Source organism: Panthera tigris, chromosome B2, assembly GCF_018350195.1.
Source record: "Panthera tigris isolate Pti1 chromosome B2, P.tigris_Pti1_mat1.1, whole genome shotgun sequence".
Classification (NCBI taxonomy): Eukaryota; Metazoa; Chordata; class Mammalia; order Carnivora; family Felidae; genus Panthera; species Panthera tigris.
In genome coordinates this window covers 131,936,932-131,964,477 of record NC_056664.1, presented here as the reverse complement: position 1 = coordinate 131,964,477, position 27,546 = coordinate 131,936,932, and the positions used below count along the sequence as shown (strand labels likewise).

At 34.9% G+C, this 27,546-nt stretch overlaps 1 protein-coding gene across 6 annotated transcripts in view; it reads right to left on the bottom strand.

Moving 5' to 3' along the window:
- Positions 1 to 1,189: 1,189 nt before the first annotated feature.
- STXBP5 (syntaxin binding protein 5) overlaps positions 1,190 to 27,546 on the bottom strand; it is a 167,596-nt gene continuing 141,239 nt past the window's right edge. For 5 of the 6 annotated variants that reach the window (XM_007086879.2, XM_042987284.1, XM_007086880.2 and 2 more), the window contains 3 exons: positions 20,944 to 21,055; positions 5,553 to 5,773; positions 1,190 to 3,791 (listed from right to left, as the gene is read on the bottom strand). In XM_007086879.2, coding sequence (XP_007086941.2) covers positions 3,750 to 3,791; positions 5,553 to 5,773; positions 20,944 to 21,055 — 375 coding nt within the window. In that variant the 3' untranslated portion in view covers positions 1,190 to 3,749. Of the gene's footprint in view, positions 3,792 to 5,552; positions 5,774 to 11,516; positions 12,847 to 20,943; positions 21,056 to 27,546 lie in introns of those variants that run through there. The other variant, XM_042987286.1, reaches the window with a different exon arrangement.

The window sequence follows — 27,546 nt, the reverse complement described above, 5'->3', positions numbered from 1 at the left end:
AAGTTCACCATTTTTAAAATTAAAGAGTACATTTATAAAAATTGTATTTTAAAATTAAAAGTATATTCTCTAGCCATATGTATAAATATAACATGTTACTGTATGATCTTAAAACAAATCTGAAAGTGTTGCAATATTTAAGACCTAGAACACTGAAACATACAGCAAATGATCTTACTATTTTTTTTTAATTGAAAACTATATAAAGACCTATTAAAGGTTTTAAGACTATGATCAGTTTAATTATTTAAGGTGCAGCTAGCAGCATAGTCATGATTTTGGTATGTTTTATACATATGTATCACTTGATTTTAACTGAGAAATGTGGATTAACTGATAATAAAAAGTTTTCATTACCTAAAAAAGTGCAGAAAAAATTCAAGTTTAAAGTTCAGTGCTCTTTATTTTGCAAAAACAAATAAATGAAATCCCCAAAGTTAAAATGTAAAATAAATCTTTGCCACAAAAAATTTACCTTTGGATATAGCTTTTCTAATGTCATATGAGAAAATGCCTTAAGCAAAACATATATGGAATATGGAACTCAGGGTAAAACTTTGTACTCCGTGGGGTCTACCACGTGTTTTCCATTCCCTCAGCTGTCTCCCCACCACCCCCTGTAACCTAAAAATGTGGAACACTTTCAGACTTGTTTAAAACACTCACAAATCTACAGGAATAACTTCAGAGAAACCTACAATTAAGAAGTTCTAAGCAAAAGAAAAGCTTCTTTCTTTACTAGAAAGTACTGTATTTAAACTGGGATATACCACACATAACATAGACAGGTAGCAGCATTTTTTCACATCCATAAAGAAAATTGAATTAAGAAGTTAATAACAGCTCAGATCAATAACCATTTCTGGAAACGCTCCGTACAAATGAAATGCAAACCCAGGGGATTAAGATGATGCAAAACTTCAAATGGATGTAATACACAGAATTTGTCAGAGTGTAAGATTTCAAATAACTTTTTAAGCAAATACATATGAATTTTAGCTTGAAGAGTGAACTGGATATATGGCACATATAGGCAAACAACTTCCTATTGACAAACTGCTAATCAATGAATACTTCAATGACTTTAGAGCCAACGACACATGAAACAAAGAATAATGTCCTCAAATGAGGATATGGAGGTATGGAGGAAGCACACACACATATCTTTCACTTTTCTAATATTTTTGACTTTTTTTTTTTTTTTTTGGTTTATTTTCCTGAAATCCTGGCTTGCTGGTGACTGTTACTTTTTGCGCTTAAAAAGAAAAAAAATAGAGATGTTCTCTCTCAAATTACAATAAATTCCCTGGGTTAGTTATTACTGCAGACTGTCTCTCATCTACAGACTGAATCAAGTATAACTCAGAGAAGCTATTTCCTATTCTCAAAAATACTTCAAGCCTTCTAATCCTAAGTGAGTTTCTAGTTTGCTGTGCATAATCTGTAGGTTAATTTAAAAATGAAATAAAATAACTCAAAATGTTGATTTTAACATTTTCTTATAAAATCCATCTCCGATAAATGTATCTACTTCTCTATTTGAAAATAATTACAGGATTAGCTCATTTTATATACAACAGGAAAAATGACAGTAAAAATAAAGTTGATGTACAATTAACACAAAATAACACAGCAAATTAAACAGTTGGAGCTAATATGCCCTTCTACGAAATGGGGAATCGTCAGTTTATTACTTTACTTAACGCTTCTCAACTTCAAATCCTTTAACTGTTGATATAATTGAGGACACTCTTAAAACTGTACCTTTAAAAAGGGCCTAATACTTCCTGTGACAGATCATGGAACAACGGGTTTATTAGATAATACAGGATACAAATTAAGCCATCTGTAAACTCCTGAATGTTCATCATACTGCTGACATTAACTAAACAGAAATATGTTATCTGTAGGTATTTTCTACAAATTCAGAAACTTTTGAAAATGACTTCTGAAATGTTTTGGCTTGATCAATTATCTCTATCACATATATTTAGTCCCTCCATAATGATATTTAAAGTAAATTTTAATGTAAACTTTTGTATCCCATAGTGCACATTATAAAAATGTAAACATAAAAGCTTTATTAATGAAAATAACCAAGAGGAAAAAACGCCTAACAGACTGTGCGAAATTAAGGTGTTGTACATATACCTTTAATGATCCTATGGGATAGCAAAACAACCATCAAGTTTGCTATCAATTTGTGCTCTGATTCTCTCTTACGGAAAAAAAGAAAACTGTTTTAAGCAATTTTTTATAGAAGAAAATATTTAAATTTCATTAACAGTAAGTGTAATGCTTCTATTTTGCTCCTCCTTTGTTGCCTTAAGAACAGTCAGTAATAATCTCAGATGAGCCTGCATTATGAGATTACTTCCTTCCAAGCCATCTCGTTCCTGTCTGCAATGCTCTTCTAGGAACCAATCATTTATTGTCCACTGATGGTCTCATTTGTATTATACTCCAATACAGAAATAATTTAGTTACCAAAATGCACATATTTTCCTTTCCTTTTCGCTTTTTAAAACCTTGAAAGGACATGTACAGATTTATAGTATATTTCTACAGAAAATATTTTGTAGGTCATCAGACTAGACTCTTATATAGATAATTATTGACAAGAGATGCTTGTAATTTTCCATGCGACAGCATGTGCACTAAGATTTAATTGGCTCATCACCTGAGTGTACTGGAACTGTTAGCAAATAAAGGGCATTTTAAAAAGGGAGCTGAGCATTTTAGTGAAATAAAGAAACATTTTTTTAAGCAATTTTAATTAAATAATGCAAAGGTACATTTGGTTAAACATTTTATAAAAATTCAAGCAAAATTAAAAATTTAGCCAATTTCAACATTTCTACAAAGGTAACCAGTAACTATTTTGGTCAAATCCACCTTTAGCTGAATTAATGAGAACAAGGACAAGGGACATTGAAGTATTCTCCTCACCACAATGGAGGTTTTTCTCACTTTCCACACTGTATAGCCACTACATGGAAACTCCCAGAATGATGAGCAGTTCAGTCATGCTCTACACTTTTCTTTTCAATGAAAAGTGATGTATCACCTTGTTTTGCTTTTGACAAAATATGGACTAAACACAAATATACAATAACAAGAATCCAAGAGTAGCCCATACACAAGTCAACTATGTGTATGTTTTTATTATTTAAAGCCCACCATTCAGCTTATCTGTCTAAAGATATGGTAACAAACAGTTTGTTTCTTTTTCACTAATGATACTGATGACCAGTCTGTTTAAGGAAGGGAAAGTCCAAGACAGCTGTTCATAATTCAGTCAGTGAGACAAACGTAACTATTTCAGCTTCAGGACCTCTGACTTATTGCCTCTCCCTCAAAGAGGTCAAACACTGAAGGCAGATACGACAGCACAAACTCTTTTGGCATATGCAAGTTTAATACAGGAATGATCCAGGAATAGTCCCTGCCAGGTCTCCTCGACATCCCCCTTTGTTTCTTCGTCTGTAACACGTGACCTGCTTAGTTCCCAAACCGTCACCTCAGAGCTGGCACACACCATAGACTCCACTTTGAGTGTCTGTGGACACTCCTCCTCAGTTAAAGCCACATGACTGAGGGAAAACAGTGCGTGATTGTGCTAGGAAAGAACAGTATCCAGTGACGAACATCCCTTTAATGTTAACTTTCCTAAAGTGAAATCGAGAAAATAAAAAAGGAAAATTCTTTTTCCTTCTGGCTGACGTTGTACTTAGTTGGATTTCTAGCTGTCAGAACTGGTACCACTTCTTGTCTTTGTATTTCAACATCATCTAGAGGGGAGAAAACACGAAAAACATTTTTAAAAAATGCCAGAATGACAACATTTATGTGATAAATCATTGCCATGTTTTTCCAAAATATATCATTCGGAAGGATTCTACAGTGTTACTATGTTGCTTACTTCAAATAATTTTATATAGAAAGCAGTAAGAACTGTTCCATTTAGAGGAAAAAAAAAGACCGTAACCATTAAGAACTGTAGCCTAGAAGGTCCTCTTATTTCTTAGAGATGTGACATAATTCAACTTTGGCTCAGTAGATTCTTTGGTGACCTAAGGTAATACCTTACAAATAAGGTAATTTTCAGTTCTCTGGTTTGAACTAAAAATGAGGCTAAAGAACGTGGGGAATGAGAGGTTGGGAACACTACTCTTGCTCCCATCCGAAATTTCCTGAGCCCATAGTCTTGAGCCAGGCACTACACAGCAGTCTTTCCTGACACGACTTCATTTGGTTCTCACAACTTTATGGGTTAGAGATTATTATTTTCCTCATCTTATAAAGGAAGAAAATGAGGCTCATATGGGTTACCCAAGGTAACACAAAAGTGAAACCGGTATCTCAGCACACATAGTCTTATACAAGAACCCATGAGCTTAACCACCTCAATGTATTGTCTTCACAGACTCTTAAATACGGCTCACAAACAACATTTGGTACAAGGGAAAAGCTAACAGTTTGAGACAAAGCTCTTGGCTAAATATTTAGAGTGTGGATATTCTGAAATCAGCTCAAGGGTTATATGCATTAGAGATCGCAGTCAGATGCAGGGTTATGCCAACAAAATTCTTGACCTAGATTGAAGGTCATGAGCCTGTATCTGAGGTGTGTGTCAGCACTGTGAAAGCATCTCCAAATCTCTTTGAAGCCCTGGACAAATCTCTCCCAGGTCAAGTTACCTCTTTCATGCATTCCAGATGTCAGCATTCTTGAGCAAGGAAAAGATGACTTTTGAATGAAAGATTTAAAGAGCTACTGCTGATAGACTGGTTACTCAAATATAAAAATAATTTTAATAAGGTGTCTTCAGGTAACAAACTAAAAACGTCCTCAAGGCCTAGGCTAGGAACTCAATGTGTACAGCAGCCCAGTGGAAAGCATCAAGGACTGGCAGACTATGTGTCAAAATGAAGACGTAGAGTCTACCGAAGGGGCCTTTAAATCCAATTTTTTAAGTGTTGTTATGCTGGCCAATAAAGCGTATTTGTAAGAAGGCCAGCTAGGGGTCCCTTCTTAAAGTATGTTTCTAAGATCCACCACGATTCCCGAATTCATCAAGATGAATTCATTGTAAAAATCCACCTCATTAGCCCTCGGGATGAATTGGTCTACAGACAGATTTAGTATTGTCTACTTGAATAAAAATGGCTGCCAATTTTAGTTATTTAGATCTAAAGAATCAAGAGAAGCAAATGATTTCCTTTTCTAGAAATTAGTAGTAACATCTGAGCCTTCTGCATTCTCTAAAAACAGTTGCAAAGCCATTGGTTTTATTTACAAAATTTACAAAAAGCCTGAAGGTGAGCAGGTTCCTTCAAAATTTATAAACTTCAGTAAGAGAACAAAGGCTACTGAGACATATCCTTGTCGTGGTTCCCTCTGGTGGCAAGAATCAGGAACTTGATTGTACAGAGAATAAATGAAAGTTCCCCTGAAGAAATATAATAGCTATTAAAAGAAAAAAAAAAAAACAATTTTCATACTTGCTTCACCTAGATTATTTTGTTTAAATATTTGTCTGCTAGACATACCTCATGAGCATGTTTAGAAAACGAATCTGCACTAGACAACATAGCTGCGGTTCTTTCTTCCAGATCACCAAGCTTCTGCCCTCTTTCATCTAGGGCCAACCTGGCTCGTGCTAATTCACCGACGACTCCAGATGCCGCCCCTTTCACACCTTCGATGCCACCTGGGCCAGGGATATGCTGTGCAAGACTCCTTGAAGCCTTTCCTGAGGACGATTCTCCAACTGAATGATTTGATAAATGAAAGAGTAACTCAAGAAATGAAAATTTTATTTATATATATGATACTAGTATACATGATAACATTAAAACACAATTTTCAGGTTGACATTGACAACAAATTGAAATATGTATATATTCACTGTATGTTTTTCATTATAATGATTTTAATTTTTTAGGTTTTTAAACGTGTAAAAACAGAATGTACACTAATAGTGTCCTCTACACTAGTTTATGTCACAAAACTTGTGTAAAAAGGTACTAATAATTCTTTCTTGCAATGAATAATAGGTATACTGATACTAGTTTACATAACAGTAAAAATTACCTAGGTGTGCAAAAAATTAAAGATAAATTAAACATACAGATTTGATTTAGTTTCTTCCATGCTTTCTCATCCTTTAAATACTGTGCTTAGGTTTAGAAGTAGAGGAAAATGCAGAATTCATTTATTATTCTACTTTAGTCTTCAAAAGTTGTAGATACGCTGAATCTCTTTCTTTCTCTCCATTTATCTTGTCACTTACAAACAGACCAATTTTTTTCCCTTCAAAAGATCTCAGGAATTCACTGCTTCCTTTCCCTCCATAATCCAGACCTTGATTCCCTAATATCTAGGTTACTGTAAAAGTCTTACATTATGTTAAAGACTGAGGTCAGATTTCCCCTCTTCCCTCAGCATACATTTCTTTCGCTGGAAATATAATTCACATACCATAAAATTTGCCCCTGAATAATTCAGTAACTTTAGTTTATTTAGAAGGTTGTTTAACCACCATCACTATCTAATTCCTAAACATTTTCATGACTTCAAAAAAATAAATAAAACAAAAAAACCAAAACCAAAAAACAACCCCATCCTTATTAGGAGTCACTTTCCATTCCTGCTTCTTCTCAGTCCTTGGCAATCAACAATCTACTCAGTCTTTATAAATTTTACTATTCTGAACATTCATATAAATGGATTCATACAATATGTGGTCTTTGTATCCAGCTTCTTTCACTTAAAATAATGTTGTCAAGGCCCAACATGTTGTAGCACACATTGGTACTTCATCCCTCCTAATGACTGAATAATATTCGATTGAATGGATATATGACATTTTATCAGTTCATCAGTTGATGGACCTTTGAGTTGCTTCTACTTTTTGGCTATTATGAATAGCTATTAATGAACATTTGTACAAGTTTTTGTGTGAACATATATTTCAATTCTCTTGGGTGTACACCAAGGAGTGGAATTGTTGAGTCATGTTTTAACTTTGTAAGGGACTTTCAGCTCTCCAGAGAGATTACAGCATTTTTATATTTCTACCAGCAATGTAGGAGATTTTCAATTTCTCCACATTCTTGCAAACATTTATTTTAAATTTCTTAATGTTTTATTTATTTTTGAGAGAGAGAGCGAGCAGATACAAGCGGGGGAGGGGCAGAGAGAGAGGGAGACAGAATCGGAAGCAGGCTTCAGGCTCTGAGCTGTCATTGGAGGGCCCGACGACGTCGGGCTGGAATTCGTGAACTGCGAGATCATGACCTGAGCCAAAGTCAGACAGCTAATGGACTGAGCCACCTAGCTGCCCACCCCTCATGCAAACATTTATTATTGAACAGCTTTTCAATGACAGCCATTCTAGTGTGAAGTGGCATTTATCTGATTTCCACTTCCCTAATGACAAGTGATGATGTAGATCTTTTCATGTTTATTGGCCATTTGTATATTTTGTCTGGAGAAAAGTCTATTCAAACCCATTTAAAAACTGGGCTATTTTTCTTTTTACTGTTAAGTTGTGAGAATTCTTTATATATTTTATTTTATTTAAAAAAATTTTTTTTTAATGTTTATTTATTTTTGAGATAGAGAGAGACAGAGCATGAACAGGGGAGGGGCAGAGAGAGGGAGACACAGAATCAGAAGCAGGCTCCAGGCTCTGAGCCATCAGCCCAGAGCCCGACGCGGGGCTGGAACTCATGGACTCACGGACCGTGAGATCATGACCTGAGCTGAAGTTGGACGCTCAACCGACTGAGCCACCCAGGCGCCCCTCTTTATATATTTTAAATATTAGACTCTTACCAGATTCCAGATATGTCACATATAGGATTTGTAGTATTTTATTACTATCTGTGGGTTGTCTTTTCATTTTCTTGACAGCGTTCTTTGATTTTTAATTTTAATGAAATCCAATTTATTTTTTTCTTTGGTTGCTTGTGATTTAGATGTCACATCTAAGAAACCGCTGGCTAATCTAAGGTCACAGAGATTTATACCGATGCTTTTTTCTATCACTTTTACAGTTTTAGCTCATACATTAAGGTCACTGATCCATTTTGAGTTATGTATGGTATGAGGTGGGGAAACAACTTTATTCTTTTGCATGTGGATATCCAGCTGTCCCCACCATCTGTTGAACAGACCATTCTTTCACCTTTGGATTTTCTTGGCATTCTTGTAGAAAACCAATTAACCATACATGTATGGACTTATTTCTGGATTCTCAATTCTATTCCATTGATCTATATTACCTGTCCTTATGCCACTACTGCACTATCTTGATGATTATAGCTTTGTAGTAAATTTACAAATTGAAACGTGTGAGTCCTCGATCTTTTTTCTTCTTTAAACAATTTTTGTGTATATGTGGCTGTTTTGGATCCTTTCCATTTCCATGTAAATGTTAGGAACAGTTTCTTTCTTTCTTCAAAAAAAATAGTTGCGATTTTGACAGGGATTGTGTTGAATGCACAGATCAACTTGAGGAGCATGGCCATCTTCCCAATATTAAATCTTCCAATCCATGAACACAGGATGTCAATCCACTTATCTATGATTTAATTTCTTTAAATGATGTTTTTAAGTTTTTAGTGCATTTTACACTTCTTTTGTTAAATTAGTCCTAAGTACTTTATCTTTTTGATATTATCAGAAATGGAACTGTATTAAATTTTCAGTTTCTTCACTGCTAGTATATGAAGAAAAGCAATTGATTATTTACATTGATCTTGTACCTTGCAATCTTGCTGAACTTGTTTGTAATTTATATATACATATATAACATATATATAAAAATATAAAACATACACATATAGAAAATATATATAACATATACATCAATGTATATAACATATACATATATATGTGTATATATATATAGATTCCTTAAAATTCTCTATTTGTAAGATTAGTCATCTACAAATACAGACTTTTGCTTCTTCCATTCCAATATGCATGCCCTTTAGTTCCTTTTCTTACCTAATTGTCCTGGTTAAAGCTTTTAGTACAAGGCTAAAAAGAAGAGCTAAAACCCTTTGAATTTCCATCTAAAGTTTAGTATCAGTTACAAAATTTGGGGGGGGGTGTTGATAAGGACTTCATTAAGTGTATATTTGCGTGTGTATACATACATCAGTTTTGGGAGAATTGATGCCTTTTACTGAATCTTTTTTTTTTTTTTAATATTTATTTTTGAGACAGGGAGACAGAGCGTGAGTGGGGGAGGGGCAGAGACAGAGGGAGACGCAGAATCTGAAACAGGCTCCAGGCTCTGAGCTGTCAGCACAGAGCCTGATGTGGGGCTCAAACCCACGAACCGTGAGATCATGACCTCAGCCAAAGTTGGATGCTCAACCGACTGAGCCACTCAGGTGCCCCAAGAATCTTTCAATGCATGAACATAGTATATTTCTCCTTTTATTTGGGTCTTTAACTTCTTTCAACAAACTTCTATAATTTTCTATTTTCCCCATAGAGGTCCTAAACATCTTCTGTTAAGATGCATATCTAAGTATTTGACCTTTTTTTTTTTTTTTTAAATATGATTGTGGTAGGTAGAATAATGTCCACCACTCCTCTCAAAGATGACCATAATCTAATTCCTGGAACCTGTGATTGTTACCTTACATAGGAAAAGGAAGTTTGTTGATATGATTAAGTTAAGGACCTAGAAATAGATTATCCAGGTAAACCCAATGTAATCACAAGCAAAGAGCTTTTCCTAGCTATGGGCAGAGAGAGAGATGTGGCTTCAGAAAAATAGATAAAACAAAGTTGCTATCTTTGATCCTTTAGGGCGATTACATCCTCTTATCCTTTGTTATCTTCTTTTTTTTTCTTTTCTTTTTTATTTTTATTTCTGATAGTGTTTACTTGTGCCTTCCTTTTTTCTTGCTCAGTTTCACCAGAAATTTATCAATTTTATTAGATTTTTAAAGAATCAACTTTTGGTTTGGTTGATTTTTTCTACTGTATATTTATTTACTAAGTCATTACTGTCTTATTATCCTCTATTTTCTTTGGTTTATTAAATGCTGTGTTTTCTATCTTTTTGAGACGGCTGTTCCGTTCACTCACTTTTATGTTTTCTTTTCCTAATAATATTGTATATATACTAATCAATATATACATTTTAAGTGTTTATTTTTTGAAAGGGAGAGAATACAAGCAGGGGAGGGGCAGAGAGAGGAGACACAGAATCTGAATCAGGCTCAAAGCTCTGAGCTATCAGCACAGAGCTTGACATGGGGCTTGAACTCATGAACTGCGAGATCATGACCTGAGCTGAAGTCGGACAATTAACTGACAGAGCCACCCAGGCGCCACTATAAATATCAATATTACTTTAGATGCTTACCAATGATTATGAATTGACACATGGTTTATTCAAAACTGTATTAATTTTCAAACGTGGCATTTAAAATTAGCTTTGTTACTAATTACAAGCATAACTGCATTGTGATTAGGTCACAAACAATTAACTTCAATCCTTTGAAATTTAATTTTAAAAAAACTGTCTAACACATGGTCAACTTAAAAAAAACAAGTTTTTAAAATATAAGTTTCAAACATAAAGGAAAGTACAAGAACTGTATAATAAACATCCATATACTCATTATCTAATTTTGGTAATAGGTAACATTTTTTGACATATGAGTGTCTATATGTAAAATTTTTGAATATTTAAAATTCATTATAGACATTATGACATTTTACTCAAAATAATTCAGCATACATCTGTAATTTCTCTACAAATACATTTTATGACCATTCTGTCTGTGCTTAAAAATCATGTATTCTGCAATGTTCTGTATCTCTTCATTAGTTTTAATTTCATTAATTGTTTTGTTCATGCCTTCTATATCCTTTACTGACTTTACTGCTGTCTGCTTTTGTATCTCAATCAATAGGCATATTAGCAGTTCCCACTATGATTGGGAAATGGTCTCTCTCTTCTAGTAGTTATATGATTTTTTAAAATATATTTTTTAGTGAAATTATAAGGTATGGGGCACCTGGGTGGCTCAGTCGGTTGAGCGTCCAACTTCGGCTTGGGTCATGATCTTGCTGTCCATGAGTTCAAACCCCGTGTGGGGCTCTAAGCTGACAGCTTGGAGCCTGGAGCCTGTTTCAGATTCTGTGTCTCCCTCTCTCTCTGCCCCTCCCCTACTCATGCTCTGTCTCTCAAAAATAAATAAATATTAAAAGAAATATATAAGGTGCACTCAATGAATGCACAAAACAGATGGGATAAATAGAAAACACATAAAGGATGGCAGACTTGAATATAAATAACCATAGTAATTATGCCCTTAATTTAAAAGGCAAAGATTGGGGTGCCTGTGTGGCTTCACTTGGTTGAGCATCTGACTCTTGACCTTGGCTCAAGTCATGACTTCACGGTTCATAAGATGTGTCAGGCTCTGTGCTGGTGGCATGGAGCCTGCTTGGGATTCTTTCTCTCCCTCTATCTCTGTCTCTCCCCTGCTTGTACACACACATACTCTCTCTCTCTTTCAAAATAAATATTAAAAAAAAGAAATTATAACATGCATCCTTAGCTTATTAAAAGCTGTTAGATACTCTTAAAAAATCTCTTTAAAAATGCGTCATCTCAGATCACCTTAAATGCAATTACTCTTTGTGACTCTCTTGATTTTATATGATTTTTTTGTGTATTTATGTATTTTTTATGAGTGTACTATTTTTCTTTGTGTTTGTATATGTGTATACACATAAGACTTTGCTTTACAGTTGTAAAGATTATATTCATTATATTTATGCATGAACTTATTACTTTCTTTCCAAAACATTGTTTCCTGCATCTCTGACATTCCATGGAGGATTAGTACAGCCTTTAGAGTTTCCTTTAGTGTGGTGGCAAGTCTTATTCATTTATTCCCCTAAAAATGTCTCATTCCTGAAGGCTATTTTCTTTGAGTATAGAAATCTACATTAAGTACTGTCTTCTGTCAACATACAGAAGATCATCCCATTATCTTTGGCTGTTGAGAAATCAGTGTATAGCTTGTTAAAGGATACCTCATTTTCTTCTAGCCACCTCAAATATTTTCTTTTTTGTCTTTGATATACTCTATTTTCATGTGACATATATAGCTGTGAATTTTTTAAAAAATATCCTTGGAATTCATTAGGTTTTTTGACTGTGTGAATTGGTATCGTCTATCAATTATTAGAGATTTCCAACCATATGTCTTTATATATTGCTTCTTCTTCACATTCTTTCCTCTTTCTTTCTTGAGAAGTCTAAACACTTGTTAGAACTTCTCACTGCAACTTCTATTTCTTTTATCTTCTTTGTATTTTACATCTTTTTGGTTTCTCTGTGCTACATTCTGGATCATTTATTTTGCCTATTTTCAAGCCATGTAATTCTCTCCTCAGTTGTGTAAAACTTGTGGTTAAATTTATCTACTCAGCTTTTAATTTCTGTTTTTGAATCTTTCAGTTCTAGAATTTCATTTTAGTTTATACATTTGTTGTGTTGATTTTTATAATTTTCAGTTATCTGATAAAATGTTCAGGCATGGTACTTATGCTTATAAACATAATATACATAACTATTTTATAGTTTGTGTCTGATAATTATAATATTTGAAGTACCTGTGATTCTGTTTCTGCTTTTTCTGTTTCATTGTTCACGGTGTTGGTCACTAGTGTTGCTGGTTAACTTGGATGACATATTTGAAAATTATTTCTAGAAATAATTTGAGGATTTGCAATATGTAACCTTCCATTAGAGAACATTTTCATTTGCTTTTGCCAGATGTTGAGCACTTGAGCAGTCTGAAAAAATACTTAAATAAGGTTGAAAGTTTTCTGGTACACTCAGATAATTTAAAGCTAATCTGTCTGTGTGTAGGAGGGCTAATTTATTTCCAGATCACCTTTAGTCTTAAGCTGTGGCCTTTTGGTTCCTTGCAAAGAGAAGTTGTTTAATAAGATCCCCAGTCTTGAGAGGAGTGAAGATGGCAGAGAAGTAGGGGCACCCTGAGCTTTCCTTGTCCCTCAAACACAGCTGTACTGAGTCAGATCACCTGGAATACCCAAGAAATTGATCTATGAACTGGCAGAAGTTCCATGGTTGGAGGGAGACAGTGTGGCAGGTGCGTGGAAGTGAACTGGGGGAGAGAAAAATGGTGGTGCATGGAGGAATCCTTTCCATGGAGGACAAAAGGGAGAGAAAGAGAGAGGGGTTGAGACAGTGTGACACTGGGTTTGCACGAGAGGAAAACCATTCTGGACCATGGACTGGGGAAGGAGTGTCACAGGTTTTTGTTTGTTTGTTTGTTTGTTTGTTTTTGCAAACAGCACACGGAGCTCACACTCTGAGGTTTTTGAAGTGTGCAACTTTCTCCAGAGCAGAGTTGTGGTGCACGTTCCCGGGGAGAAGGAGGGAGCTGGCCCCAGAGTACACAGCGTGGTGTAGGGATCTCCCGAGCTGGGCGCACTGGGAGAGAACAGTCCCCTTCTTGGACTACTTTTGGAAGAGATTATATTGCTTCTCCAAGGACAAAAGACCTGTAGGCACCAGCAAAAGGCCTTTTCATCAGCAGGGGACAGAGGTACACCCAGAGGGCATATAACCTTGTTGCTGCTTTTAGTGGTGCTGCACCATAGATTCCGTGCACTGTGCAGGCATGGGATTGTCTTTCGGAGACAAGGGACATCGGACGCAGCATGGAGAGGCTGCAGTGCCAGATCCTTTAGGATTTTGAGTTTTGAATCCCAGGTGTGTGCCAAAGAAAAACGCAGGACAGCTGTGGTGCAGGGCGAGCCGACTGCCCTTGCTATTCTGTGAGGGTTGCCTGAACAGCAGAGAGTGTGAGATCCCCTATCTGGGGACAAGAGACTGGGTGGTGTCATTACCCCCAAAACACCAACTCAGTGGGACATCAGAGAGCAACACAGTGGCCACCAGTGGAGGTGGGACCAGTTTACACCAGACCCCAACCCCCTGTGCCTGGCCACTGTTCATTTACTGGGGCAAGACAGTGATTCTGAGCCAATCCATGCAGCAGGCCTCTCCTCCAGGAGACCAGCACAGACAACACCCCCCTGTACCAAGTGCACTGAAAATGAGGTGCTTCAATACAACATCTGCAGATCTGATGAAAACAGGACCAGGCTTACTTTTTTTTTTTTTTCTTCTTTTTTTTTTTCTTTTGGAATCAGGCTCATAGTTTTTTGTTTGCTTTTTTCCATTTCCTTTTCTCTTAATTGGATCAGTCTTCTTCTTCTTTTTTTTTTTTTTTTCTTTTTCTTCCTTTTTTCACTTCTTTTTCTTTGGAATCAGGCTTATAATTTTTTCATTATCTGTTTTTTTTTCCCATTCCTCTTCTTTTCCTTTTTGGGATCAGGCTTTTTCCCCCTTATTTTTCAGGCTTATTTTAACAAACAATTCAAAGCACACCTAGTTAAAGGCCCAAGTACTCCCCACTGCAGGTAAGGAGGAGTCCTATAGAGGACTGACCAGTGGGAAAGAGCAGACAAAACACAACAGCAGAGTGCACACAGCATATACCAGAAAAACTTCCTGAAGTGCTAGGCCCTGGACAGTATATGACCCCTTTATAATACAGCATTACTCTCAGATACAGGTAACATAACATACTTTCAAAACATGCAAAAGACAGAAACTAAGCCAAAATGACAAGATGGAGAAATTCTTCCCAAAAGAAATGCTGAGAAGAAATCACAGCCAGGGACTTACTCAAAACAGAGATAAGCAATATATCTGAACAAGAATTTAGAACAACAGTCATAACACTACTAGTGGGCCTGAAAAAAGCACAGAAGACACAAGAGAAATCCTTGCTACAGAGATCAAAGACCTAAAAGCTAGTCAGGCTGAAAGAAAAATGCTGTAACTGAGACGCAAAACCTACTCTATAGAGTCATGATGAGGACTGAAGAAGCAGAGGAGAGGATAGGTGATAAAATTATGGAAAATAATGATACTGAAAGGAAGAGGGAAAGAAAACTATTAGATCACAAGGGGAGACTTAGGGAACTTAGTTATTCCACAGAGTGAAACAGTATTTGTATTATAGGAGTCCCAGAAGAAGAAGAGCAAGAAAAAGGGCAGGTTTATTTGAGCAAATCTTAGCTGAGAACTTCCCTAATCTAGGGAAGGAAACAGACATCCAAGTCCAAGAGGCACAGACGACTCACCTTAAACAAAACAAAACAGAACAACAGGTCAACACCATGACATATCACAGTGAAACTTGCAAAATACAAAGATACAGAGGGAATTCTGACAGCAGCTAGGGACAAAAGGTCCTTAACCTACAAGGGTGGACACATAAGGCCAGAAACAAACCTGTCCGTTGAAACTTTGCAGGCCAGAAGGGAGTGGCAGGAAATATTCCATGTGCTGAATAGGAAAAATATGCAGCCAAGAATCCTTTATCTAGCAAGGCTGTCATTTAGAATAGAAGGAGAGATGCTTTCCCAGACAAAACTAAAGGAGTTTGTGACCACTAAACCAGCCCTGCAAGAAATTTTAAGGGGTACTCTTAGAGTGGAGAAGAAAAAAAAAAAAAAAAAAAAAAAGACCAAAGCAACAAAGGCTACAAATGACCAGAGAAATCACCAGAAACATCAACTCTACAGGCAACATAATGGCACTAAATTCATATCTTTCAATAATCACTTTGAATGTAAATGGACTAAATGCTCTAATTAAAAGACATAGGTATTAGAATGGAAAAACAAAACAAAACAAGATCCATCTATATGCTGGTTACAGGAGACTCATTTTAGACTTAAAGACACCTATAGATTGAAAATGAGGGGATAGAGAACCATCTATCATGCTAATGAATGTCAAAAGAAAGTCAGAGTAGCCATCCTTGTATCAGACAAACTAGATTTTACAATAAAGACCGTAACAAGATTAAACCAGATGGACTGAACAGATAGATTCAGACATTTCATCCTAAAGCAGCAGAATACACATTCTTCTCGAGTGCACAAGGAACATTCTCCAGAATAGATCACATACTGGGTCACAAATAAGCCCTCAACAGGTACAAAAAGATCGAGATCATACCATGCATATTTTCAGATCACAATGCTATGAAACGTGAAATCAACCACAAAAAAAAATTTGGAATGTCTTCACATACATAGAGGTTAAAGAACATCCTACTAAAGAATAAATGATTGGGTTAACCAGGAAATTAAAGAAGAAATAAAAATATACATGGAAGCAAATGAAAATGAAAACACAACAGCTCAAATCCTCTGAGATGAAGCAAAGGCAGTCCTAAGAGAAAACTATACTGCAATTCAGGCCTATCTCAAGAAGCAAGAAAGGTCCCAAATACACAATCTAACCTTACACCTAGAGGAGACAGAAAAGAAACAGCAAATGAAGCCGAAAGCCAGCAGAAGGGAAATAAACAAAATTACAGCAGAAATAAATGACAGAAACAAAACCAGTAAAACAGATCAAAGAAACTTAAGAGTTGGTTCTTTGAAGGAATAAACAAAATTGATAAACCCCTAGCCAGACTTATCAAAAAGAAAAGAGAAAGAACCCAAGTAGATAAAATCATGGATGAAAAGAGATCACAACCAACACCACAGAAATATAAACAATTATAATAAGGGAATACTATGAAAAATTATATTCCAACAAACTGTGAAATCTGGGAAAAAATGGACAATTCCATTTTTTTTGAAATTTGGAAACTCACAAATAACCAAAACTGAAACAGGAAGAAATAGAAAATTTGAACAGACCCATAACCAGCAAAGAAACTGAATCAGTAATCAAAAATCTCCCAACAAACAAGAATCCTGAGCCAAGTGGTCTTCCCAAGGGAATTCTACCAGACATTTAAAGAAGAGTTAACACCTATTCTTCTTAAACTGTTCCAAAAAATAGAAATGGAAGGAAAGCTTCCAAACTCATTCTATGAAGCCAGAATTATTTTGATTCCAAAACCAGATTCCATTAAAAAGGAAAATTACAGGCCAATATCTCTGATGAAACTGGATGCAAAGATTCTCAACAAGGTATTAGCAAATCAAATTCAACAGTACATTAAAAGACTAATTCATTGTGATCAAAAGGGATTTACTCCTGGGCTGCAGGGTTGGTTCAATATTCACAAATCAATCAATTTGATATACCACATTAATAAAAGAAAGGATAAGAGCCATATAATCCTGCCAATAGATGCAGAAAGTGTTTGACAAAATACAGCATCAATTCTTGATAAAAACTCTCAACAAAGTAGGAACTGATGGAACATACCTCAACATCACAAATGCCATATATGAAAGACCCATAGCTAATATCATCCTCAATGGGGAAAAACTAAGAGCCTTTCCCCTATAGACAGGAACAAGACAAGGATGCCCACTCTCACCATTACTATTTATTTAACATAGTATTGAAAGACTTAGTCTCAGTAATCAGACAATAAAAAGAAATAAAGGGCATAAAAACTGGCAAGGAAGCAGTTAAACTTTCACTATTTACAGATGACATGACACTCTATGTAGAAATCCCAAAAGACTCCACCAAAAAATTGCTAGAACTAGTACATGAATTCAGCAAAGTTGCAGGATGTAAAATCAATGTGCAGTAATCTGTTGCATTTCTATACACCAATAATGAAACAACAGAAAAAGAAATAAAGGAATCAATTCCATTTACAATTGCACAAAAACAGCAAGATACCTAGGAATAAACCTAACTAAAGAGGTAAAAGATCTGTACTCTGAAAACTATAGAAGACTTATGAAAGAAACTGAAAAGAACACAAAGAAATGAAAAAGCATTCCATGCTCATGGATTGGAAGAACACTGTTAAAATGTCTATACTACTCAAATCAATCTACACATTTAAAGCAATCCCTATCAAAATACCACCAGCATTTACTGCAGAGCTAGATCAAACAATCCTAGAATTTGTATGGAACCACAAAAGACCCCAAATAACCAAAGCAATCCTCAAAAAGAAAAACAAAACTGGAAGCATCACAATTCCAGATTTCAGGCTATGTTACTAAGCTGTAGTCATCAAGACAATATGGTACTAGCACAAAAACAGACACAGATCAACGTAACAGAAAAGAAAACCCACAAATGGACCCACAACTATATAATCAACTCATCTTTGACAAAGCAGGAAAGAATATCCAATGGAAAAAAGATAGTCTCTTCAACAAATGGTGCTGAGAACACTGGACAGCAACATGCAGAAGAATGAAACTAGATCACTTTCTCTTACATACACAAAAATAAATTTAAAATGGATGAAAGACCTAAATGTAAGCCAGGAAACAATCAAAATCTAGAGAGTAACACAGGCAGCAACCTCTTTCACCTAGGCCGTAGCACTTTTTACTAGACATGTCACTGAAGGCAAGGGAAATGAAAGCAAACATGACCTATGAGGACTTCATCAAGATAAAAAGCTTCTGCACAGTGAAGAAACAATCAACAAAACTAAAAGGCAGCCTACAGAACAGGAAATGTTTGCAAACAACGTATCTATGAAGTATTAGTATCCAAAATCTATAAAGAACTTATCAAAATCAACAACCAAAAAACAAGTAACCCAGTTAAGATATGGGCAGAAGACATGAATAGACACTTTTCCAAAGAAGACATCCAGATGGCTAACAGACACATGAAAAGATGCTCAATATCACTCATAATCAGAGAAATAGAAACCAAAACCATGATGAGATACCACCTCACATCTGTCAGAATGACTAAAATGAATCACACAAGAAGCAACAGGTGTTGATTCCCCTTTCTCCACATCCTCATCCTCTTGCACTGCTGGTGGGAATACAAACTGGTGCAACCACTCTGGAGAACAGTGTGGAGGTTCCTCAAAAAAACTAAAAATAGAACTACTGTACAATCTAGCAATTGCATTATTATGTATTTACCCAAAGGATACAAAAATAGATTTGAAGGGGCACATGAACCCCAATGTTTATATAGCAGCATTATCAACAATAGCCAAACTATGGAGACAGCCCAAATGTCCATTGACTGATGAATGGATAAAGAAGACATGGTGTGTGTGTGTGTGTGTGTGTGTGTGTGTGTGTGTGTGTATACATATATACATATGTATATATATATATATATATATATATATATATATATATATATATACACATATATGTATGTATATATATATATAATATTACCCAGTCATCAAAAAGAATGAAATCTTGCCATTTGCGATGATTTGGATGGAACTAGAATGTATTATACTAAGTGAAATAAACCTTTCAGAGAAAGACAAATATATAATTTTTACTGATGTGAAACAAAACAGCTGAATATATGGGAAAGAGGGGAAGAGAAGAAAGGGAAAAAAAAAAAAACACAAGGGACTCTTAAGGACAGAAAACAAACTGAGAGTTGATGGAGGGACGTGGGTGGGAGATGGGCTAGATGGGTGATGGGTATTAAGGAAGACAGTTGTTGTGATGAGCAGAGGGTGTTGTATGTAAGTGATGAATCACTGAATTCTTTTATTTTTTATTTTTTAAAAATTTATTTATTTTGAGGGAGACAGAGAGACTGTGAGCAGGGGAGGGGAGAGAGTGAGGGAGAAACTCAAGCAGGCTCTGTGCTGCCAGTGCAGAACTCGATGTGGGGCTTGAACCCACGAAACTGTGAGAGCATGACTTGAGCTGAAATCAAGAATCAGACTCTCTACTGACTGAGCCACCCAGGCGCCCACTGAATTCTACTTCTGAAACCAATGCTGCACTATATATTAACTAAAATTTGAATTAAAAAAATTGAAAGTAAAAACTGTAAAAAAAGGAAAAAAAAAAAAAAAAGATCCCATCCTTGCCTGTTCTAGGAGCCTGCCTAGCTCATATGAACACAGTTTAGTATCTCAGCCTCCTGCTTCAGATTAGCAAAGCACTCCAGAGGAAGATTGTCTTCAGTTTTTTAGGCTCAGCACTCTGGGTTCCCATCCTTCCCTATGAATAGTGTTCTTTACTATACCATTAGCTCTTTGATATTTTAAAGAATTTAAAAAAATACATTTTTAAAATTTTGTGTTACTCTATCAATTATCCTTGGCGAGACTGTTATTCCAAATTATCAGCTGCCCATAGCTTGAAGAACAGTCTTCATTTTTCACAATGAACTAAAACTGACTGATTCCCAGAACGAAGATGATTGATCAATCATCTGGACAAGTCCTGAAAGTTAAATTGCACTGCACTGCAACTTAATGATATTTAATCTTATAGTTTTTCTAATTAGTCAAGCAAACACAAAAGGAAAATTCTAACGTATCTTTGCAAAACAGAAAGAGAATAAAAGGAAAAAAAAAATAAGGATAGATAACAGCTATTTGAAAGAAAGGTCAAACATTCAAGGATTCATTAGCTCATTCAAGGACCAATTTCTACTCTGTGCCAATTATGTGGAAGGTAGTAAATGAACGAGATTTTGCTATTTTAAGTAACTTTTTACTGCAATGAGAATAGTACCAGGGGTTTCCTAAGATAAATGTTTAGGTAAAACACTTTTTCAAAGTTAAGGTCACCAAATGAAGTTAATAATAGAATTGAAATAATAAAAGATCATATTTAATGAAAATAAAGAAAACACTTTCTAAATTATTCATTAAGTTGTGAATACTCATTTTTAACCACCCGAACCTATTCTGATCTTGGTTCCCTGAGCAATATATTCCCCTGATACTGGTTAGAATGACCAAAAAAAAAAATGTCCTTTTGCGAAAAACATGGATATATTAATTGTTGTGACAAAGGGAAAAAGGTGAACATAATTTATGCATGTAAGAAAAGCCTACATGGCTTGAATGCTTCAGTTTTACAGATATAATATCCAAATTAAATCAGTCAACTTACACAGTTCTTCTCTATCAAGAGATTGTGCACCACCTCCAAATAAGCCTTTAAAGAATCCCCTGTTTGGTGCTTCAGGTGTTTCTACAGGAGTGAAGAGTTCGCCCAACATCTCCTTTAAAATCAAAACAAATTGTAATTGGTAAAGTTACAGGGAGACTAAACTATAATTCACAAAACCATCACTGCAAATTCTTCAACTTAAGCTTATAACATTACCTGTTGAGATTCAGAAACAATTAATGAGCATATTTCAAGTGATCAGATCTAAGATCTAGTACATACTGACTTAATCAAACAGTTAAGACTAAATTGACTAAAATGAACTTGCTGTTTGCTACTTTGTCTCGATTATCTTCATCACACTTCAAGCAAAGATAATATTCCTGCTTAAACTGTAAGAGGATTCCAATCTTTATGACATTACCCCTTAATTCTTAATATCAAGAATTGATAACTGGATTAATAATTAGGTCTTCCTACATTAGAAAGAAGAAAAGCTACTAGGAAGATGAGAAGTTTAGTGTAATGATGATACATGATTTTGGAATTATCACTTTCAGCTGAGTCAGAAAATTAATAACTTAGAAAGACACATCAACTTCTGTTTTCATAAATATAGCCCAGGAAAAGAATTATGCCAACATACACCTGGAACTTCAGAATTCTGGTAGGGAGATTGAAAGGCTTCTTTCTGCCTTGTCTGAAATTACCGTCACTACTCTTCAGAGCACAGAAATGGTAAAACTATCTCAGGAGACAAGAAAGGTTGCTGACATATTAATGATTTTGTAGATAAATACATAGAGAGGGAAGAGGAAGTTCTATAAAAGAAGGAAAGCAGCAACATTATATAAGGCAGCTCTGGGAAGCTTTAGAAGCAAAATAAAACTATAGTGAACTTTGGAGGCTGCACTTCTGCCCACTGATGAGAAGTAGCTATGATAAAAAAGACAAGTACATTATTGGTTCCAGGTAGGAGTTCTGCTGTATCTGATTTTACATTATTATAGTTGAAAATGAAGTATGTATTTTTTGATTTCCTTAGGGCTGGGCTAAGAAAGTTAACGATGAATGTCCAAAGACTTTACTTTTAAACATATTCATATTAATATTGTCTCTCCAACCAGATTATAAACGGAAGAGAGAATTGTTAACACTATATAACACAGTTTCACCTACAATGTTGAAGTGGATTGAAACCTATACATTTTAGTTTTCTTTCCTCCAAATTTCTACAAAGTGGAGTAAAACTGGAATGTAAAATTTCCTTTAGTCAATAAAACAAACTTGTTAAAACTCACCGTAGAAACTGATAATTATTTAATTCAAATTTATATTAGATGATATAACAAAGGTGATTTCCAATCATTTTTATACTGTGCTATACAGATTCCCATTTAAACTATATTTATTAAATTGATACAACAAAAAATGGCAAACAGCTACCATTTGAGTGTCTTTTATGCTAAATCAAGAGTAATATGACATATAATGAGTGACAGTATAAAGATATGCATTTTAAAGTTTATTTTAAAATCATGGTTTAGAATTCTGAATTTATTTGGTGCTTAATAAGCTTACGATTTGATAAATATAAAGTAAGAAATACAAAAAAACAGATTATAGCTATAAATGAAGAGTCACTTATAGTGGAGAAATGACTGTTTAGAACCAGTATAAACTTTGGAACCACAGAGACTTGGGTTTGATTCTCATCTCTGCCTTTTACTCACAGAGGAATCTTATGCAAATCAATCTCTCAAAGAACTGGTTTCCTCAACTTTAAAAAGAAAAGATAATAACACTTACCCTCAAGAATGTTATCAAGATTAAAGATAATGAACAACATATAAAGAGCCAAGAGTAGACACTCAATGATATAAACACTAAAATTAGAGAAAAAACTCCTTTCACACAATTAAAGATGAAACAAATTATAAAATACAGAAATTACTTATCAAGAGATCAACAATATGAATAGATTATCTTTAAAGGAAGGTTAATAGGGATTTCTTAGAGTCTGCAGTCTCAGTATTAAGATTTGGGGAGAAACACTGATATTAAAAAAGTATATATTACGAAACTATTAAATAGTGTCTGTGGATTTTTTTTGCTTGTGCTTAAATAAGGATTTTACTGGGGAAGCTGGGTGGTTCAGTCGGTTGAACTTCTGACTCTTGATTTTGGCTTAGGTCAGGTCATGATCTCAGTTTTGTGAGTTCAAGGCCCCTTGTCAGTCTCCATGCTGACCCTGCAGAGCCTGCTTGAGATTCTCTCTGTTTCTCTCTCTCTCTGCTCCTCCCCTGCTCATGTTCTGTCTCTCTCAAAATAAATAAATGAACTTAAAAACAATTATTAAAAAAAGTAAGGATTTACCTATGATTAAATTTACTATTTAGAATGATTAATTTTAATTTCTGGTGATGCTGGTGAAATCTAAATTAGGTTTGTATTTCCTATGATATCTTTCTACATCTAGTAACAGTAAATTATTGTTAGATTCATTCATAATAGTGTTATCAACAGTTCACTTTTTTTATTGCGGAGTTGTATTCTACTGTATGGATATACTATAATTTGATTTTTCATTCATCTGTTGATGGACACTTGGGTAGTTTCTGGTTTTTTGGCTAGTACAAATAAAATAAATATGAATATAATTTCCTTTTCTCTTGAGTTAAAAAACTAAGAGTAGAATGGCTGGGTCTTTGGTTTATGAATGTTTAACTTTTTAAGAAACTTCTAAGCTGTCTTCCAAAGTGGGTGTACTGAAGCAGTGTAGACCTTTTACATCCTTGTGAGAACGTGACATGGTATTCTTTTTACAGCCTTTCTAGTAAGTGTTTAATGGTGTCTCATTGTGGTTATAATTTGCAGTTCTGTAAGGCCTAAGAATATTGAACATCTTTTCATGGTGAAGCATCTGTTCAAATACTTTGCCCATGTTTTTATTGGGTTGTTTTATCTACTTTCTGAGGACTTTTACAGAATCTTTTACATATTCTGGATTTAAGTCCCTTATGGATATATGTTTTGTCAAGGCTTTCTTCCAGCTTGTGGCTTATCTTTTTATTTCTTAAATGTCATTGAAGAGCAAAGTTTTACATTTTGTTGAAGTTGTCAATTTGTTCTTTTATGGGCAGTGAGTCTGGTGTTGTAGCTAAGAAATCTTTGCCTAACCCAAGTTAACAAAAATCTTCTCTTATATTCCTTCTAAAAGTTGTATAGTTTTAGGATTTACATGCAAGTCTATGATTCATTTTGAATCAAATGCTGTATATATTGTGAGGCACGAATTAAAGTTCTTTTTTTTTTATTTTAATTTCCAATTTTTCCAGCATAATTTGTTGGAAAGGCACTCCTTTCTCAGGTGTATTGCCTTCATCAAAAATCAATTGTCCATATATATGAGGGTTTATTTCTGAACTCTATATTCTGTTACATTGCTCCATTTATCTAATATGATGTCAGTATCATGTTCTTTTTATCACCGTAGCATTATAACTCCTAAAACCAGGTGGTGTAAGTCCTTCAACTTTATTCTTTTTCAGAGTTGTTTTGCTTATTCTAGGTCCATGAATCTCTATAGGAATTTTAGAATAAACTTACCAATTCTTATAAAAAAATCCTACTGGTATTTTGTTTGAGATTGCCTCAATATAGATCAATTTTGGGAAAACTGGTATTTTAACAATATTGAATTTTCTGACCTATGAACAAAGTACATATTTCAATTTATTCATGTCATTAAAAATTTCTTTCAGTGTTTTGTGATCTTCAACGTACAGGTCTTTGATATTTTTTGTCAGATTTATCCCAATGTAGTTCATATTTTTTGTTGCTATTATAGTGGTGCTTTTTAAATGTCAATTTCCCAATGCCCATTGCTAGTATAGAATTTTTTTTTTTTTTTGCATATTGATCTCATACCCTGCATCCCTGTCAAACTCACTCATTATTTCTAGTAGGCTTTTGGATAGATTTCCTAGATAGATGATCATGTCATCTATGAGTAACAGCAGGCTTACTTTTCCTTTCCAACTGAGATGCCTTTTCTTTCTTTTTCTGGCCTGAATGCACTGGCTAGAACCTTAAAATACAACAATGAATAGAAGTTTTGAGAGTGAGCATCCTTTTCTAGCTCCTGATTTTAAGAAAAAATAATTCAGTATCTCATCACTAAATATGTTAGCTGTAGATTTTCCCTAGACGTCCTTTAAGCTCCCTTTTATTCCTTCTTTGCTGAGGTTTTTCTTCTTTTAATTAAGGCATGGATGTTGGATTTTGTCAATTGCTGCTAGCTTACTAATATGATGAAATTACACTGATTGATTTAGACAATTTTACATTCCTGGGATAAATCCCACTTGGTCATGATGAATTGTGACCAGAATTATCCTTCAAAATACTGTTGGATTCAATTTGTTAAAATTTTATTTAGAATTTTTAAACCTGTATTTGTGAAGTATATTGGTCTATATAGAATTTTCTTGTAATGTATATCTATTTTTCATATCATGTTAATTGTAGCTTCTAGAATGAGTATGGAAGGATTTTTCCACTTTGAGTTTTGAGTTTTGTGTAGAACTGGTATTTTTTCCCCCTAAAAATGTTGACAGAATCACTAGTGAAGCCATCTGGGCCTGCAATTTTCTTCTCAATTATTCCAATAGATATTCTTCAGGTTATCTTTTTTTTTTTTTTTTTTTTTTTTAGTGATCTTTGGTAATTTGTGTCTCTCCAGGAATTTGTCCATTTCATCTAAGTTTTTGAGTTAATTGGCATAAAGTTGTTCATAATATTTATTACCCATTTTAATATTTGTAGAATACAGTAATGCCACTTCTCTCATTCTTGACACTGGTAATCTGTAACTTCTCTCTTAATAATCGACTGGCCTGAGATCAATTTTATTGGTTTCAGAGATCAAGTTTTAGTTTTATTGATGTTTTTCTACTGTTTCCTTGTTTCTATTTCTGTTTACTATTTTCCACTTAGATATTTATTATTTTCTTTCTTGTGCTTACTTTGGGTTTAAGTTGCTTTTCCTTTCCAGTTTCTTATAGTGGAAACTGAGGTCACTGATTTGATGTGTTTTTTTTTTTTTTTTTTTTTTTTTTTTTTTTTTTAATATAAGTGGTTTAGTGCTACAAATTTGTCAAGTTTAAACACTCAGTTGCTTTGGGGCACCTGGGTGGCTCAGTCGATTAAGTGTGTGACTTCGGCTCAGGTCATGATCTCATGGTTTGTGGGTTTGAGCCCGGCGTCGGGCGCTGTGCTGACCGCTTGCTCAAAGCCTGGAAGTTGCTTCGGATTCTGTGTCTCCTTCTCTCTCTTCCCCTCCCCTGCTCGTGCGCTTAGTCTGTCTCTCAAAAATAAATAAATGTAAAAAAAAAAAAAATTAAACATTCAGTTGTTTTTTCTACTGCTATGTTTTCAAGTTACTTAATCTTTTCTTCTGCATTGTCTAACCTGTTGTTAATCCCAACCAGTATATTTTTCATCTCAAAAACTACAGTTTTCATCTCTAGAAGATTGATTTTGGTCTTCTGTACCTTCCATGTTTCCACTTAACTTTTTGAATATGTGAAATATTATAACTGGTTTGATGCCCTTCTGTACTAATTCTAATGTGTGTGTCAGTTCTGGTTTGGTTTCTTTTAAAGATCGATTCTTCTTCTCATTATGGATATTTTCTTATTGATTTGACTGGATGCCAGACCTTTTGATTTTTGTCTTGTTAAGTACTAGATATCTTTCATTTCTCTAAGTCATCTTCAGCTTCATTCCGGGATACTAGGAAACATTTCGATCCTTTTGGGTTTTCCTTTTATGATTTGTTAGGCAGGTCTCAAGCAGTGATTATTTTAAGGCTAATTATTCTTCAAATAATGAGCCTGGACCGTCCTGAGTACTCTACCTAATTGCTCACTGAAGTAGTCTGAATATAATGGCCATCTAAAATATCAGGTTCTAATCCTAGGGGCACCACGGTGGCTGAGTAGGTTAAGTGTCTGACTTCGGCTCAGGTCAAGATCTCTCGGTTTGTGAGCTCAAGCCCCATGTTGGGCTCTGTCCTGACAACTCAGAACCTGGAGCCTGTTTCAAATTCTGGGTGTGTCTCTCTCTCTCTGCCCCTCACCTGCTAGCACGCTATGTCTCTCTCTCTCAAAAAATAAATAAAATAAACATTAAACAAAATTAAAAAAATAAAAAAGAGTCCGACATTCAAAAGAAAAATGACCCTCTCTACACCTTGATGTTGGCTTAGTGAAAATCATTTCAGATTTCTGACTTCCCAAAGTGTGAGAGAATAAATTTATGTTGTTTTTGGCCACCAAGTTTGTGGTGATTTGTTATAGCAGCTACGGGAAACTAACACATTCATGAATTATAAACTTTTTTAGCTTGGCTGTTGAGAACAGGCACTTGTTTCTGGCCCTGGGACCAGGCACAATTCCCTCTAATTCTCCCCTCCTTTCAGATGGTTCTTTCCCAGGCCGGAGAGTTTATCCACGTGCATGTGCTCGATAATACTCTACTGAGTACTCTCAGCGGACCAGGGTTCTCTCTATATACAGCTCTCTCCTCTCTGGTACTGTC